Here is an 18,291-nt window from a genome sequence, read left to right as displayed (position 1 = left end):
TATGTTTTGGAATATTAGTTTCTCGCACAGAATAGGTAAAGTTTTGTATTATGGGGGATAGTAGATTAACATAGGCTAGTGCTTTTGCTGTTCGTTGGGCCTGCTCATCTTGTTGGCTGATGAAAAGTAAATGTGGACAGGTCTTCCAATATCTTCAATATGCACCTCGGAATTGGATAAGGACGCACGCAGTTGCGTCAGTCTTCACTTGTAGCCTGTGAGAGACCTGATAAGGTGATGGCGAGCACCAGTAGCCATTGCTCAAAGGGCACAATGGCTACTGGCCGCAAAAGACATGAATTTGTTTTCAGTGTGCATTACGGCCACAAAGGGAATGCCGGCGGGAAATTCAAGGCATTGTCAAGTGCTTGTTAAATTGTGAATGAGAGACTAATGAAGTGTGTACAGCCTGCGCAAAAAAACTAAGCAGAGCTCATGCCTTTCAAGGGACTTAAAAAAAAAAATCTAGTCACGCAGACTTACAACGTATTAAAAATCAAAACATATAGCCCAACATTTGTAGAACAACTGAAGTGACATTAATATCTCTAAATTAAGCATATTGGAGTACCTACAGTTGAAGTCGGAAGTTTACATACACTTAGGTTGAAGTCATTAACTTGTTTTAAAACCACTCCACAAATTTCTTGTTCACAAACTATAGTTTTGAAAAGTCAGTTAGGACATATGTGCATGACACAAGTCATTTTTCCAACAATTTGTTTACAGTGAATTATAAGTGAAATAATGTATCACAATTCCAGTGTGTCAGACGTTTACATACACTAAGTTGCCTGTGCCTTTAAACAGCTTGGGAAATTCCAGAAAATGATGTCATGGCTTTAGAAGCTTCTGATAGGCTAATTGACATAATTTGAGTCAATTGGAGGTGTATCTGTGGATGTATTTCAGGGCATACCTTCAAACTCTGTGCCTCTTTTGCTTGACATCATGGGAAAATCAAAAGAAATCAGCCAAGACCTCAAACAAATTCTAGACCTCCACAAGTCTGGTTCATCCTTGGGAGCAATTTCCAAAAACCTGAAGATACCACATTCATCTGTACAAATAGTAGTACGCAAGTATAAACACAATGGGACCACGCAGCCATCACACCGCTCAGGAAGGAGACGCGTTCTGTCTCCTAGAGATGAACATACGTTGGTGTGAAAAGTGCAAATCAATCCCAAAACAACAGCAAAGGACCCTGTGAAGATGCTGGAGGAAACGGGTACAAAAGTATCTATATCCACAGTAAAACGAGTCTTATATCGATATAACCTGAAAGGCCGCTCTGCAAGGAAGAAGCCACTGCTCCTAAACCACCATTAAAAAAGCCAGACTACGGTTTGCAACTGCAGATGGAGACAAAGATCGTACTTTTTGGAGAAATGCAAATGGGTCTTCCAAATGGACAATGACCCCAAGCATACTACCAAAGTTGTGGGAAATGGCTTAAGGACAACAAAGTCAAGGATTTGGAGTGGCCATCACAAAGGCCTGACCTCATCCTATAGAACATTTGTGGGCACAACTGAAAAAGTGTGTGCAAGCAAGGAGGCCTACAAATTTGACTCAGTTACACCAGCTCTGTCTGGAGGAATGGGTCAAAATTCACGTAACTTATTGTGGGAAGCTTGTGGAAGACGACCCGAAACGTTTGCCCCAAGTTAAACAATTTAAAGGCAATGCTACCAAATACTAATTGAGTGTATGTGAACTTCTGACCGACTGGTAATGTGATGAAAGAAATAAAAGCTGAAATAAATCATTCTCTCTACTATTATTCTGGCATTTCACATTCTTAAAATAAAGTGGCGATCTTAACTGACCTAAGACAGGGAATTTTTAATTGGATTATATGTCAGGAATTGTGAACATCTGAGTTTAATGTATTTGGCTAAAGTGTATGTAAACTTCCAACTTCAACTGTATTTCTTTGTTAACCGCTCAACACAGTGCACACTCCCTCAAATCGTTTGGAGAAAATATCCTCGATTTTATTCAGCTATGTTAAATTGTATTCTTCATACTATAAAATAATGCCATAGATTTCTAAGCAAATCTTGTCTGCTAAATGAACTAGTGTAGCCCATAGCCATATGGCATAGCCACATCAGGACCTCACATAATAAGGACAACTCAGAGTATGCTATTCTGTTCTTCTGAAATAGATTACATTTTCTTCATATCATGCTTCTTTAGACCTGTCTAAAATAAGTAATGGATAAGTTGTGAAGGTGTAGGCTATATTACATGGATTTATTAGACTTTCAAATGTAGATGTTCCAAAGGTCTGCATCAGTGGCTTGTAGGAGATAGAAGCCAGGAGATGCTAAATGTGTTTGTTAATTAACGTTCAATTACCGTGAGACCGACCAAGGTATTTGCTTGACGATCACAGGCTGACTAAATTTCATGACCGCCACAGCCCTAATCTCAACTACTCCCTCCTTCTCCTGCCTCAGCCCTCCTCCCTCTGCTTTTCCCCTGTCCTGAGCTGGCCTGAACCTCAGGCCTTTTATCTCCTCTTCCTGCTGGTCAGCAGTGGAACTTGCTGTCTCGCCCTGGTGCTCTTCCTATACCTTCTTTTGTCTTCTCTCCTTCTTTCCCTTGTTCTGTCCTTTTCTCTCCACTTTCCTCCCTACCCCCCTCTGTCTTTCTCCTTTAGCCACTTGGATGTTATCCATCAGTGTACCATTGCATAATGTATTCATTAATATACGTTACTTAACCAGCATCGCCGTTTTGGGGCCACAGAGACCTGGTGGAGGGTGTGGTGAAATGGATAAGACAGTGTCTACTACTGAATACTGCTACTACTGAGTTTTGATGCTGAGTTTTTACCCCGACTTTAAAGTCAAGTTAGGATGTGTCAGTCATCCCGTGAGAGCTTTTGTCCGAAACCCAATACAGTGTTTTAAGTATCAAGTTTAATGTCATGTGGTGGCAGCAGTGTGTAGGAGGGAGATTCCTAGATGTGAGAAGAGTGCAGGAGGACATGACATAAAGGAATGTGTAGTATCGGTGGAAAAAGTTGTCTGTAAACTGTCGGGGCTGGAGATCAGAGGTGTTCGGTGAGAGAAAGGCAGGTTGAGGTTGCCAGGATCAGAGTAGTGCATAAGGTGTTGTCGGCTGAGGCAATGAATAGCGTAGTAGTGGAAGAAGAGTCCAGGGTGAAGGATACTAAGAGGATCCCTGTGAGTAGGCCGAGGTCAATAGTGATAGGAATAACGTGCCTCAGTAATTTTGTAATATCTTTTTTACTTTTATTTATTTCATGGCCATGATTGTCAACTGTACCGCAGGAATGGAATGTAAATCAGAGGATATATGGGGTGGTAGTACTTGCTGGCCTGGTGTAGGATTAGATGGGGCCAAAGTAGTGGAATAGGGTTGGTAGGGCATTGTTTTTGAAAGTGTAATGAATTCCTACTACAGAATAGTAGGCTTATACACAACCAATACAGTAGGTGGCAGCATGCACCTATAGCATTTGCTTGTGGACCGCTGTAATACCAAAGAACTAGGTGGAATATATGCTTTATGAAAACTACAACTCCTTCTGCCCAGCGGCACATATAGTTCTGGACTTAATCTATCTTGTGAATTATTTAATTACTCTCTCGAGAAATGGCATATTGGGCTCACAAAAACCCTGAACTAAATGGAATTCAAGTAATTGAACCAAGATCAGTTAGTTGTTAAACAACCTTCATACTGTTCCTGTGCCATCCCAGGATATACGGTATTAACGGTAATGCACACAAGGGGTGCTATTTTAATTTTTCCCAAAATGTAACCCCCCCCCCCCCCCCAAAAAAAAAATGTAATTTACCAGAATGCTGAGAAAAAGCTAACAAGTACCAAGGAATTCTCATTGCGGATGCTAGGTAAATGCTAACGAGGGCAAGTATCTCAAAATGCAGTTTGCAGAACGCACAAAAATAAATACAGTGCCTTGCGAAAGTATTCGGCCCCCTTGAACTTTGCAACCTTTTGCCACATTTCAGGCTTCAAACATAAAGATATAAAACTGTATTTTTTTGTGAAGAATCAACAACAAGTGGGACACAATCATGAAGTGGAATGACATTTATTGGATATTTCAAACTTTTTTAACAAATCAAAAACGGAAAAATTGGGCGTGCAAAATTATTCAGCCCCCTTAAGTTAATACATTGTAGCGCCACCTTTTGCTGCAATTACAGCTGTAAGTCGCTTGGGGTATGTCTCTATCAGTTTTGCACATCGAGAGACTGAAATGTTTTCCCATTCCTCCTTGCAAAACTGCTCGAGCTCAGTGAGGTTGGATGGAGAGCATTTGTGAACAGCAGTTTTCAGTTCTTTCCACAGATTCTCGATTGGATTCAGGTCTGGACTTTGACTTGGCCATTCTAACACCTGGATATGTTTATTTTTGAACCATTCCATTGTAAATTTTGCTTTATGTTTTGGATCAATCTCCATCCCAGTCTCAGGTCTTTTGCAGACTCCATCAGGGTTTCTTCCAGAATGGTCCTGTATTTGGCTCCATCCATCTTCCCATCAATTTTAACCATCTTCCCTGTCCCTGCTGAAGAAAAGCAGGCACAAACCATGATGCTGCCACCACCATGTTTGACAGTGGGGATGGTGTATTCAGGGTGATGAGCTGTGTTGCTTTTACGCCAAACATAACGTTTTGCATTGTTGCCAAAAAGTTCAATTTTGGTTTCATCTGACCAGAGCACCTTCTTCCACATGTTTGGTGTGTCTCCCAGGTGGCTTGTGGCAAACTTTAAACGACACTTTTTATGGATATCTTTTAAGAAATGGCTTTCTTCTTGCCACTCTTCCATAAAGGCCAGATTTGTGCAATATACGACTGATTGTTGTCCTATGGACAGAGTCTCCCACCTCAGCTGTAGATCTCTGCAGTTCATCCAGAGTGATCATGGGCCTCTTGGCTGCATCTCTGATCAGTCTTCTCCTTGTATGAGCTGAAAGTTTAGAGGGACGGCCAGGTCTTGGTAGATTTGCAGTGGTCTGATACTCCTTCCATTTCAATATTATCTTGCACAGTGCTCCTTGGGATGTTTAAAGCTTGGGAAATCTTTTTGTATCCAAATCCGGCTTTAAACTTCTTCACAACAGTATCTCGGACCTGCCTGGTGTGTTCCTTGTTCTTCATGATGCTCTCTGCGCTTTTAACGGACCTCTGAGACTATCACAGTGCAGGTGCATTTATACGGAGACTTGATTACACACAGGTGGATTGTATTTATCATCATTAGTCATTTAGGTCAACATTGGATCATTCAGAGATCCTCACTGAACTTCTGGAGAGTTTGCTCCACTGAAAGTAAAGGGGCTGAATAATTTTGCACGCCCAATTCTTCAGTTTTTGATTTGTTAAAAGTTTGAAATATCCAATAAATGTCGTTCCACTTCATGATTGTGTCCCACTTGTTGTTGATTCTTCACAAAAAAATACAGTTTTATATCTTTATGTTTGAAGCCTGAAATGTGGCAAAAGGTCGCAAAGTTCAAGGGGGCCGAATACTTTCGCAAGGCACTGTATTAGGCAGCTGGGATATTAATCAAGGAGGGGATTGTTTCTGCTGCTGTTACCAAGAAGCTTGACCTTGGAAGCTAACATTTGCCACTTAGGTAACATTAGCAAGTTAGCAAAACCCAGCTGGACAGAATTTATTTATGCACATCTTAATTAACTTCATGGTTAAACGATATATACAGTTGAAGTCGGAAGTTTACATACACCTTAGCCAAATACATTTAATCCTAGTCAAAACATTCCCTGTCTTAAGTCAGTTAGGATCACCACCTTATTTTAAGAATGTGAAATGTCAGAATAACAGTAGAGTGATTTTATTTCAGCTTTTTTCTTTCATCACATTCCCAGTGGGTCAGAAGTTACCATACACTCAATTAGTATTTGGTAGCATTGTCTTTTTAAATTGTTTAACTTGGGTAGCCTTCCACAAGCTCCCCACAATAAGTTGGGTGAATTTTGGCCCATTCCTCCTGACAGAGCTGGTGTAACTGAGTCAGGTTTGTAGGCCTCCTTGCTCGCACATGCTTTTTCAGTTCTGCCCACACATTTTCTATAGGATTGAGGTCAGGGCCACTCCAATATCTTGACTTTGTTGTCCTTAAGCCATTTTGCCACAACTTTGGAAGTATGCTTGGGGTCAATGTACAGTTGGAAGACCCATTTGCGACCAAGCTTTAACTTCCTGACTGATGTCTTGAGATGTTGCTTCAATATATCCACATCATTTTCTCTCCTCATGATCTATTTTGTGAAGTGCACCAGTCCCTCCTGCAGCAAAGCACCCCCACAATATGATGCTGCCACCCCTGTGCTTCACGGTTGAGATGGTGTTCTTCGGCCTGCAAGCTTCCCCCTTTTTCCTCTAAACATAACAATGGTCATTATGGCCAAACCGTTCTATTTTTGTTTCATCAGACCAGAGGACATTTCTCCAAAAAGTATTATCTTTGTCCCCATGTGCAGTTGCAAACTGTAGTCTGGCTTTTTTTATGGTGTTTTTGGAGCAGTGGCTTCTTCCTTGCTGAGTGGCCTTTCAGGTTATATCAATATAGGACTCGTTTTACTGTGGATAGAGATACCTTTGTACCGGTTTCTTCCAGCATCTTCACAAGGTCCTTTGCTGTTGTTCTGGGATTGATTTGCACTTTTCACACCAAAGTACGTTCAGAACGCGTCTCCTTCCTGAGCGGTGTGATGGCTGCGTGGTCCCATGGTGTTTATACTTGCGTACTATTGTTTGTACAGATGAACATGGTACCTTCAGGTGTTTGGAAATTGCTCCCAAGGATGAACCAGACTTGTCAGAGTCTACAGTGTTTTTTCCCCCCTAGGTCTTGGCTGATTTCTTTTGATTTTTCCCATGATGTCAAGAAACGAGGCACTGAGATTAAATTGTTGCCACCCCTCTTACTAGACTGTTCAACCTCTTTCATATCGTCTGAGATTCCCAAAGATTGGAAAGCTGCCGCGGTCATCCCCCTCTTCAAAGGGGGTGACACTCTAGACCCAAACTGCTACAGACCTATATCTATCCTACCCTGTCTTTCTAAGGTCTTCGAGAGCCAAGTTAACAAACAGATTACTGACCATTTCGAATCCCACCATACCTTCTCAGCTATGCAATCTGGTTTCAGAGCTGGTCATGGGTGGACCTCAGCCACGCTAAAGGTTCTAAACGACATTATAACCGCCATCGATAAGCGACATTACTGTGCAGCCGTATTCATCAACCTGGCCAAGGCTTTCGACTCTGTCAATCACAACATTCTTATTGGCAGACTCGACAGCCTTGGTTTCTCAAATGATTTCCTCGCCTGGTTCACTAACTACTTCTCAGATAGAGTTCAATGTGTCAAATAGGAGGGACTGTTGTCTGGACCTCTGACAGTCTCTATGGGTGTACCACAGGGTTAAATTCTCGGGACGACTCTCTTTTCTGTATACATCAATGATGTCGCTCTTGCTGCTGGTGATTCTCTGATCCATCTCTACGCAGACGACACCATTCTGTATACTTCTGGCGCCTCCTTGGACACTGTGTTAACTAACCTCCAGACGAGCTTCAATGCCATACAACTCTCCTTCCGTGGCCTCCAACTGCTCTTAAACGCAAGTAAAACTAAATGCATGCTCTTCAATCGATCGCTGCCCGCACATGCTCGCCCGTCCAGGCTCTGACTTAGAATACGTGGACTACAAATACCTGGGTGTCTGGTTAGACTGTAAACTCTCCTTCCAGACTCACATTAAGCATCTCCAATCCAAAATTAAATCTGGAATCGGCTTCCTATATCGCAGCAAAGCATCCTTCACTCATGCTGCCAAACATACCCTCGTAAAACTGACCATCCTACCGATCCTCGACTTCGGTGATGTCATCTACAAAATAGCCTCCAACACTCTACTCAACAAACTGGATGCAGTCTATCACAGTGACATCCTTTTTGTCACCAAAGCCCCATACACTACCCACCATTGCAACCTGTACGCTCTCTTTGGTTGGCCCTCGCTTCATACTCGTCGCCAAATCCACTGGCTACAGGTTCTCTACAAGTCTCTGCTAGGTAAAGCCCCGCCTTATCTTAGCTCACTGGTCACCATAGCAGCACCCACTCGTAGCACGCGATCCAGCAGGTATATCTCACTGGTCACCCTCAAAGCCAATTCCTCCTTTGGTCGTCTTTCCTTCCAGTTCTCTGCTGCCCATGACTGGAACGAACTGCAAAAACCTCTGAAGTTGGAGACTCATATCTCCCTCACTAGCTTTAAGCACCAGCTGTCAGAGCATCTTACAGATCACTGCACCTGTACTTAGCCTATCTGTAAACAGCCCATCTATCTACCTACCTCATCCCCATACTGGTATTATTATTTATTTTTTGTCTCCTTTGCACCCCAGTATCTCTACCTGCACATTCATCTTTTGCCGATCTACCATTCCAGTGTTTAATTGCTATATTGTAATTACTTTGCCACCATGCCCTATTTATTTCCTTAACTTACCTCATTTGCACTCACTGTATATAGACTTTTTGTTTTCTTTTGTTCTACTGCATTATTGACTGTATTTTTGTTTACTCCATGTGTAACTCTGTTGTTGTATGTGTCGAATTGCTACGCTTTATCTTGGCCAGGTCACAGTTGCAAATGAGAACTTGTTCTCAACTAGCCTACCTAGTTAAATAAAGGTGAAATAAAAAATACTTCTGACCCACTGGAATTGGGATACAGTGAGTTATAAGTGAAATAATTGGTCTGTAAACAATTGTTGGAAAAATGTATTGCATGTACAAAGTAGATGTCCTATCCGACTTGCCAAAACTATAGTTTGTTAACAAGAAGTTTGTGGACTGGTTGAAAAATGAGTTTTAATGACTCCAACCTAAGTGTATGGTAACTTCTGACTTAAACTGTAGCTGGCAAACATTAGTAGTGAATTTCATACAAGTGTAACTTGATCAGGATATTGGGGCGGCAGGTAGCCTAGTGGTTAGAGCGTTGGGCCAGTCACCGAAAGGTTGCTAGATTGAATCCCCGAGCTGACAAGGTAAAAGACAGTTAACCCACTGTTCCTAGGCCGTCATTGCAAATAGCAATTTGTTCTTAGCTGACTTTCCTAGTTAAAAAATAAAAATCACCTCCCTTAAGTTCACTACAGAAGTGACTCACCTCAGAAAGCGCCCATTTTGCTTGTTGTGCTTCTTTGTAAACAAACTCACTTGATGGCTAAAACCGCTGTTTTGGGAAACTAGTTTTGGTAACCTTCATAATGGAAAAAGCTGTATAATGAAAAATTATCTAACGGGAGAAATGATAAACACAATCTGCTTGATCTATTATGACACATTCTGTTGTAAATGCGACCGATGAAATGAAGAATGCAATGTATTGCACAAGTTGACTGCAGGTATTTATTAAAAAAATAGCTACAAATATATTCATAAAAAAATGTTAAAGAAATAGTTTTAACAGTATTGAAAAACCATTCCGTGGATTTTCCCAAATACCCCAATATATGGTATACTGCCCAATCCTATCACTCAGCACTAGCCCCACTTTTCCTGAATGGCTTTTTAGGTCAGAATTCCTAATGTTTCCTTCACAAGCTCCCAAGCCCCCATGTGCCTGCTTGGCCTTGCATGCTAAACCAGCACTCCCTCAGCCTCCTAGACTAGACAACTAGGCTGTTTAGTGTGTGTGCACCGGAGATGATTTGAGGTGGTGCGGCTTTGAATTCTTTCGCCCCTTTTGGCTCTGGCTAGAGGACTGTTTTACGGAACAAGATGTCCTTTGATAGCTTGGAGACGTGTTGCATCAATGCTGTTGGTCTGGGAACACTGACCTAGATATTTGGGGGCAAGCCGCAAAGGCCGACAAGGCCGAAGGCCGTTCTCTCGCTCTGTGTGCCTTGCCTGTGTGTGTGTGTGTGTGCCTTGCCTGTGTGTGTGTGCGCCTTGCGTGTGTGTGCGCCTTGCGTGTGTGTGCGCCTTGCGTGTGTGTGCGCCTTGCGTGTGTGTGCGCCTTGCGTGTGTGTGCGCCTTGCGTGTGTGTGCGCCTTGCGTGTGTGTGTGTGTGTGTGTGTGTGTGCGCCTTGCCTGTGTGTGTGTGTGCGCCTTGCCTGTGTGTGTGCGCGCCTTGCCTGTGTGTGTGTGTGTGCGCCTTGTGTGTGCGCCTTGCCTGTGTGTGTGTGTGTGTGCGCCTTGCCTGTGTGTGTGTGTGTGTGCGCCTTGCCTGTGTGTGTGTGCGCCTTGCCTGTGAGTGTGTGTGTGTGTGTGTGTGTGTGTGTGCCTTGCCTGTGAGTGTGTGTGTGTGCCTTGCCTGTGAGTGTGTGTGTGTGTGTGTGCCTTGCCTGTGAGTGTGTGTGTGCCTTGCCTGTGAGTGTGTGTGTGCCTTGCCTGTGAGTGTGTGTGTGTGTGTGTGTGCCTTGCCTGTGTGTGTGTGCCTTGCCTGTGAGTGTGTGTGTGTGTGTGCCTTGCCTGTGAGTGTGTGTGTGTGCCTTGCCTGTGAGTGTGTGTGTGTGTGTGTGCCTTGCCTGTGAGTGTGTGTGTGTGTGCCGTGAGTGTGTGTGTGCCTTGCCTGTGAGTGTGTGTGTGTGCCTTGCCTGTGAGTGTGTGTGTGTGTGTGCCTTGCCTGTGAGTGTGTGTGTGTGTGTGTGCCTTGCCTGTGAGTGTGTGTGTGTGTGTGCCTTGCCTGTGAGTGTGTGTGTGTGCCTTGCCTGTGAGTGTGTGTGTGTGCCTTGCCTGTGAGTGTGTGTGCCTTGCCTGTGAGTGTGTGTGTGTGTGTGTGCCTTGCCTGTGAGTGTGTGTGTGTGTGCCGTGAGTGTGTGTGTGTGTGCCTTGCCTGTGAGTGTGTGTGTGTGTGTGTGTGTGTGCCTTGCCTGTGAGTGTGTGTGTGTGTGCCTTGCCTGTGAGTGTGTGTGTGTGTGCCTTGCCTGTGAGTGTGTGTGTGTGTGCCTTGCCTGTGAGTGTGTGTGTGTGTGCCTTGCCTGTGAGTGTGTGTGTGTGTGCCTTGCCTGTGAGTGTGTGTGTGTGCCTTGCCTGTGAGTGTGTGTGTGTGCCTTGCCTGTGAGTGTGTGTGTGTGCCTTGCCTGTGAGTGTGTGTGTGTGCCTTGCCTGTGAGTGTGTGTGTGTGCCTTGCCTGTGAGTGTGTGTGTGTGCCTTGCCTGTGAGTGTGTGTGTGTGCCTTGCCTGTGAGTGTGTGTGTGTGCCTTGCCTGTGAGTGTGTGTGTGTGCCTTGCCTGTGAGTGTGTGTGTGCCTTGCCTGTGAGTGTGTGTGTGTGCGCCTTGCCTGTGAGTGTGTGTGTGTGTGCGCCTTGCCTGTGAGTGTGTGTGTGTGTGTGCGCCTTGCCTGTGAGTGTGTGTGTGTGTGTGCGCCTTGCCTGTGAGTGTGTGTGTGCGCCTTGCCTGTGAGTGTGTGTGTGTGTGTGTGCGCCTTGCCTGTGAGTGTGTGTGTGTGTGCGCCTTGCCTGTGAGTGTGTGTGTGTGTGTGTGTGCGCCTTGCCTGTGTGTGTGTGCGCCTTGCCTGTGAGTGTGTGTGTGTGTGTGTGTGCGCCTTGCCTGTGAGTGTGTGTGTGTGTGTGTGTGCGCCTTGCCTGTGTGTGTGTGTGTGTGCGCCTTGCCTGTGTGTGTGTGTGTGTGCGCCTTGCCTGTGAGTGTGTGTGTGTGTGTGTGCGCCTTGCCTGTGAGTGTGTGTGTGTGTGTGCGCCTTGCCTGTGAGTGTGTGTGTGTGTGCGCCTTGCCTGTGAGTGTGTGTGTGTGTGCGCCTTGCCTGTGAGTGTGTGTGTGTGTGCGCCTTGCCTGTGAGTGTGTGTGTGTGTGTGCGCCTTGCCTGTGAGTGTGTGTGTGTGTGTGTGCGCCTTGCCTGTGAGTGTGTGTGTGTGTGTGTGCGCCTTGCCTGTGAGTGTGTGTGTGTGTGTGCGCCTTGCCTGTGAGTGTGTGTGTGTGTGTGTGCGCCTTGCCTGTGAGTGTGTGTGTGTGTGTGTGTTTGCGCCTTGCCTGTGAGTGTGTGTGCGCCTTGCCTGTGAGTGTGTGTTGTGTGTGTGTGTGTGTGTGCGCCTTGCCTGTGAGTGTGTGTGTGTGTGTGTGTGTGCGCCTTGCCTGTGAGTGTGTGTGTGTGTGTGTGTGTGCGCCTTGCCTGTGAGTGTGTGTGTGTGTGCGCCTTGCCTGTGTGTGTGTGTGTGTGTGTGCGCCTTGCCTGTGAGTGTGTGTGTGTGTGTGCGCCTTGCCTGTGAGTGTGTGTGTGTGTGTGTGCGCCTTGCCTGTGAGTGTGTGTGTGTGTGTGTGCGCCTTGCGTGAGTGTGTGTGTGTGTGCGCCTTGCCTGTGTGTGTGTGTGCGCCTTGCCTGTGTGTGTGTGTGTGTGCGCCTTGCCTTGCCTTGCGTGTGTGCGGGCCTTGCCTTGCCTGTGCGGGCCTTGCCTTGCCTGTGCGGGCCTTGCCTTGCCTGTGCGGGCCTTGCCTTGCCTGTGCGGGCCTTGCCTTGCCTGTGCGTGTGTGGGCCTTGCCTTGCCTGTGCGTGTGTGCGCCTTGCCTTGCCTGTGCGTGTGTGCGCCTTGCCTGTGCGTGTGTGCACCTTGCCTTGCCTGTGCGTGTGTGCGCCTTGCCCCGCCTTGCGTGTGTGCACGCCTTGCCTTGCGTGTGCGCGCGCCTTGCCTTGCCTGTGCGCGCGCCTTGCCTTGCCTGTGCGCGCGCCTTGCCTTGCCTGTGCGCGCGCCTTGCCTTGCCTGTGCGCGCGCCTTGCCTTGCCTGTGCGCGCGCCTTGCCTTGCCTGTGCGCGCGCCTTGCCTTGCCTGTGCGCGCGCCTTGCCTTGCCTGTGCGCGCGCCTTGCCTTGCCTGTGCGCGCGCCTTGCCTTGCCTGTGCGCGCGCCTTGCCTTGCCTGTGCGCGCGCCTTGCCTTGCCTGTGCGCGCGCCTTGCCTTGCCTGCGCGCCTTGCCTTGCCTGTGCGCCTTGCCTGTGCGCGCGCCTTGCCTGTGCGTGGGCCTTGCGCGGGCCTTGCCTGTGCGCGGGCCTTGCCTGTGCGCGGGCCTTGCCTGTGCGCGGGCCTTGCCTGTGCGCGGGCCTTGCCTGTGCGTGCGCCTTGCGTGCGCCTTGCCTGTGCGTGTGCCTTGCCTGTGCGTGTGCCTTGCCTGTGCGTGTGCCTTGCCTGTGCGTGTGCCTTGCGTGTGCCTTGCCTGTGCGCGTGCCTTGCCTGTGCGTGTGTGCCCTTCCACTAACGAGCTGCCAATCAGGACAACATTCTCTGAGCCCAATTAGTCCCTGTTTTAACTGTTGAGATTCAAAGCTGCCTTAGTCTTCATTCTAACAGCCAGATGACTCCACAGAAATAGAAACGTCAACAGAAACTGCGTTTGTCTAATGATTCACCTATCAATCTGAAATAACATTTAATCAACGATGATTCAACATTCTTCACATTTTTATTATACAACACGTATTATGGGATGTCTGTCAAAACATCCTTTTATATTTTTACCTAACACTTCGTTATGCAGTTCACAATTATTGAGCCGCTTTTGCCTTCTCAAACAACCATAATGCATCAAACTTTCTATTTATCATTGTGTTTCATGTTTGCTGCTACATAGTGTTATCTGCTACAGACTTTTATTGTTAATTAATATTTGTCTTGTGTTTCAGCCCCAAAGACGTGCAGTCCAAAGCAGTTTGTGTGTAAGGACCAGGTAACGTGTATCTCCAAGGGCTGGCACTGCGATGGAGAGAAAGACTGCCCAGACGGCTCGGACGAGGCGCCGGATGTCTGTAAGTCTCATTCTCTCACATGCTATCTGTCCAGCCAGCATGTCCAGTGTTCACTGTTGTCGTGCTATGAAGGAAAATAGCAACACAATGCTACTAAGTGGTAGAGGACCAAGTGAGGAAAAGTTATGAATGTAGGATTTGATGGTCGCTTTGTTTATCCCTCCTGCATCTGCAGATATTCTGTAATCATTGGTTGGATGGAGTACTTTGTTGGTGTTCCATGTCAGTTGATCGTGGGTCATAAGTAGGGCTGGGCAACGCAATATTACGATAGCATCGTCTATTGATGATTGACAGCCATCGTTGATGGTTTAACCCATTTTAAACTTGATTCCATTGCACAGCAGGGCACTACACAGGTGATATTCCAAGTAATGTGCCTATTCCTATTTGGTCTTGCCTATTTCAAAAAATATTTTATGTAGCCTACAGAACGGAAGAGAGGGATGTAGGCCAGACAGAGCAGAGAATTCCACCAAAGCAGCGCAAAATGTCCAGTCATAAAATATTGTTTCTTTCTCTGTTGGATGCACGGACACTCCTTAACTATCTTATGTCTAGGTGTTCAAAAAAAGTACCCTATATTCCCTTCTCTCTCTCCATTCGATAGGCTATGAATAAAGGCTATGCTTCATTGTTTTATGTATGGCTTTCTCTCGATCAAACAATGAATGTAACGTTCCATCTCAAAGTTATTTGAATAGCTTACAAACATATGGTATCCAGAGGACTAATATTGAGAGAGAACAAACGGGTGGGAACATCCCTCCATGCGAGGTTGAAAAACAAATGGCCAATAACCTGTCCTCTTCCTAGGCCTATCTTAAAAGCTTTAAGACAGCTACTGTTCATAACTTTAACTTTATTTCCCAAATATTCTACCCCAAGAAGGTGTTGTCCTGAAGTTGTTGTGGCTTTCAAAAATAATACGAATGGACATCTATAGACTGAGCATAGGCTATTCTCAATCAGTTATACAATATTTGTTTATTTTTCTATAATTTTATCAGGCAAATAAATCAATTATTATCCAGTTATGAAGATTGATTCTATCCAGCCCATGATGTAGGCCTATAACCCACAGTAGCTCACTACAGTTATGAAGACTGACTCTATCCAGCCCATGATGTAGGCCTATAACCCACAGTAGCTCACTACAGTAAGACAGCCTGTTCCTCATCAGACAGTCACTGCTCCATCATTGGCACGCCACACACACACCCCCCTGTTCTGCTCCTTCACCATTAAAGCTTTGCCATTGCCTTCACTTAGCCTCTGTCCAGGCTTTCAACAACATTATCTTTCACCATGATTCGTCCAGTTGCATTCTAATTCGGCACTATCGCCTAACTGTCTATTTTATATTTGTAGGTGCGTTTGGGGTGGTGTTGGTCCTCTGGCTATGAGTTGCCTCTCTTACACCCTGATACCTGTAACCATGCCCCAGATATATGAATGAGTGATGGTACAGAGCAGCATAGGCAAGATACAGTAGATGGTATTGAGTGCAGTATATACATATGAGATGAGTATGTAAACAAAGTGGCATAGTTAAAGTGGCTAGTGATACATGTATTACATAAAGATGCAGTAGATGATATAGAGTACAGTATATACATATACATATGAGATTAATAATGTAGGGTATGTAAACATTATATTAGGTAGCATTGTTTAAAGTGGCTAGTGATATATTTTACATTTCCCATCAATTCCCATTATTAAAGTTAGTTGTGGCTGTTTAACAGTCTGATGGCCTTGAGATAGAAGCTGTTTTTCAGTCTCTCGGTCCCAGCTTTGATGCACCTGTACTGACCTCGCCTTCTGGATGATAGCGGGGTGAACAGGCAGTGGCTCGGGTGGTTGTTGTCCTTGATGATCTTTATGGCCTTCCTGTGACATCGGGTGGTGTAGGTGTCCTGGAGGGCAGGTAGTTTGCCCCCGGTGATGCGTTGTGCAGACCTCACTACCCTCTGGAGAGCCTTACGGTTGTGGGCGGAGCAGTTGCTGTACCAGGTGGTGATACAGCCCGACAGGATGCTCTCGATTGTGCATCTGTAGAAGTTTGAGTGCTTTTGGTGACAAGCCAAATTTCTTCAGCCTCCTGAGGTTGAAGAGGCGCTGCTGCGCCTTCTTCACGATGCTGTCTGTGTGGGTGGACCAATTCAGTTTGTCTGTGATGTGTACGCCGAGGAACTTAACTTACTACCCTCTCCACCACTGTTCCATCGATGTGGATAAGGGGGGTGTTCGCCCTGCTGTTTCCTGAAGTCCACAATCATCTCCTTAGTTTTGTTGAGTGTGAGGTTATTTTCCTGACACCACACTCCGAGGGCCCTCACCTCCTCCCTGTAGGCCGTTTCGTCGTTGTTGGTAATCAAGCCTACCACTGTTGTGTCGTCCGCAAACTTGATGATTGAGTTGGAGGCGTCCGTGGCCACGCAGTCGTGGGTGAACAGGGAGTACAGGAGAGGGCTCAGAACGCACCCTTGTGGGGCCCCAGTGTTGAGGATCAGCAGGGTGGAGATGTTGTTGCCTACCCTCACCACCTGGGGGCGGCCCGTCAGGAAGTCCAGTACCCAGTTGCACAGGGCGGGGTCGGGACCCAGGGTCTCGAGCTTGATGACGAGCTTGGAGGGCACTATGGTGTTAAATGCCGAGCTGTAGTCGATGAACAGCATTCTCACATAGGTATTCCTCTTGTCCAGATGGGTTAGGGCAGTGTGCAGTGTGGTTGAGATTGCATCGTCTGTGAACCTATTTGGGCGGTAAGCAAATTGGAGTGGGTCTAGGGTGTCAGGTAGGGTGGAGGTGATATGGTCCTTGACTAGTCTCTCAAAGCACTTCATGATGACGGAAGTGAGTGCTACGGGGCGGTAGTCATTTAGCTCCGTTACCTTAGCTTTCTTGGGAACAGGAACAATGGTGGCCCTCTTGAAGCATGTGGGAACAACAGACTGGGATAGGGATTGATTGAATATGTCCGTAAACACACCAGCCAGCTGGTCTGCGCATGCTCTGAGGGCGCGGCTGGGGATGCCGTCTGGGCCTGCAGCCTTGCGAGGGTTGACACGTTTAAATGTTTTCCTCACGTCGGCTGCAGTGAAGGAGAGTCCGCATGTTTTAGTTGCGGGCAGCAATCGATATGCTGATAAAATTTAGGGAGTCTTGTTTTCAGATTAGCCTTGTTAAAATCCCCAGCTACAATGAATGCAGCCTCCGGATATATGGATTCCAGTTTGCAAAGAGTCAAATAAAGTTTGTTCAGAGCCATCGATGTGTCTGCTTGGGGGGGAATATATACGGCTGTGATAATAATCGAAGAGAATTCCCTTGGTAGATAATGCGTTCGACATTTGATTGTGAGGAATTCTAAATCAGGTGAACAGAAGGACTTGAGTTCCTGTATGTTGTTGTGGCCACACCACGTCACGTTAACCATGAAGCATATGCCCCCGCCCCTCTTCTTACCAGAAAGATGTTTGTTTCTGTCGGCGCGATGCGTGGAGAAACCAGCTGGCTGCACCGACTCCGAGAGCGTCTCTCCAGTGAGCCATTTTTCCGTGAAGCAAAGAACGTTACAGTCTCTGATGTCCCTCTGGAATGCTACCCTTGCTCGGATTTCATCAACCTTGTTGTCAAGAGACTGGACATTGGCGAGGAGAATGCTAGGGAGTGGTGCACGATGTTCCCGTCTCCAGAGTCTGACCAGAAGACCGCTTCGTTTTCCCCTTTTACGAAGTCGTTTTTTGGGGTCGCCAGATGGGATCCATTCCGTTGTCCTGGGTGAAAGGCAGAACACAGGATCCGCTTCGCGAAAGTCATATTCTTGGTCGTACTGATGGTGAGTTGACGCTGCTCTTATGTTCAGTAGTTCTTCTCAACTGTATGTAATGAAACCTAAGATGACCTGGGGTACTAATGTAAGAAATGACACGTAAAAAAACAAAAAACTGCATAGTTTCCTAGGAACGCGAAGCGAGGCGGCCATCTCTGTCGGCGCCGGAAGTAACACTCAACTTTTCCCTGCACATAATTGCCTGGGGCCGAGTGCACAAACCACAAAAAATCTATTGAAACTTTCACTTCTGATTTACGCTGCTGATTAAGACGTGTAAAGGTTATGTTATTTCACTTTAAGAGTTCCGTGAATTTATCATTCTACCTTATCATCGATTTATAATTTCAATGCTATTGCAATAACCACTATTTTATTACGTTGCTTAATTTGATTGCATTTGTTAACCATACGTATGACTGGAGTCAAGACTCTAACGTTATCAACTACCCTGATGATGCTTACTTACGTTTCCCCTGTTAGAAGTAAAAGGAGGTTAAGTCTTTTCAATGGAGGAGGAGGCATCCTTGGCAGGGAGGGAGGATGATTTATGCGAATTAGATAAAATGACAGGAATTACGGCTGATTTGGCAGAAACCCTTTGATCACAGATAAGGACTCTGGTTGTTCAGTGTTTCC

General features: G+C 46.1%; 1 protein-coding gene across 4 annotated transcripts in view; it reads left to right on the top strand.

Annotated features, from left to right (window-relative positions):
• The window catches only part of LOC109891584 (low-density lipoprotein receptor-related protein 1-like), a 149,228-nt gene that overhangs the window by 29,650 nt on the left and 101,287 nt on the right, over positions 1 to 18,291 (top strand). For all 4 annotated transcript variants that reach the window (XM_031825268.1, XM_031825265.1, XM_031825266.1 and 1 more), the window contains exon 2: positions 13,692 to 13,814. In XM_031825268.1, coding sequence (XP_031681128.1) covers positions 13,692 to 13,814 — 123 coding nt within the window. The remainder of the gene's footprint in view (positions 1 to 13,691; positions 13,815 to 18,291) is intronic.

Source organism: Oncorhynchus kisutch, linkage group LG5, assembly GCF_002021735.2.
Source record: "Oncorhynchus kisutch isolate 150728-3 linkage group LG5, Okis_V2, whole genome shotgun sequence".
Classification (NCBI taxonomy): domain Eukaryota; kingdom Metazoa; phylum Chordata; class Actinopteri; order Salmoniformes; family Salmonidae; genus Oncorhynchus; species Oncorhynchus kisutch.
This window is presented reverse-complemented; position numbering and strand designations above follow the sequence as displayed.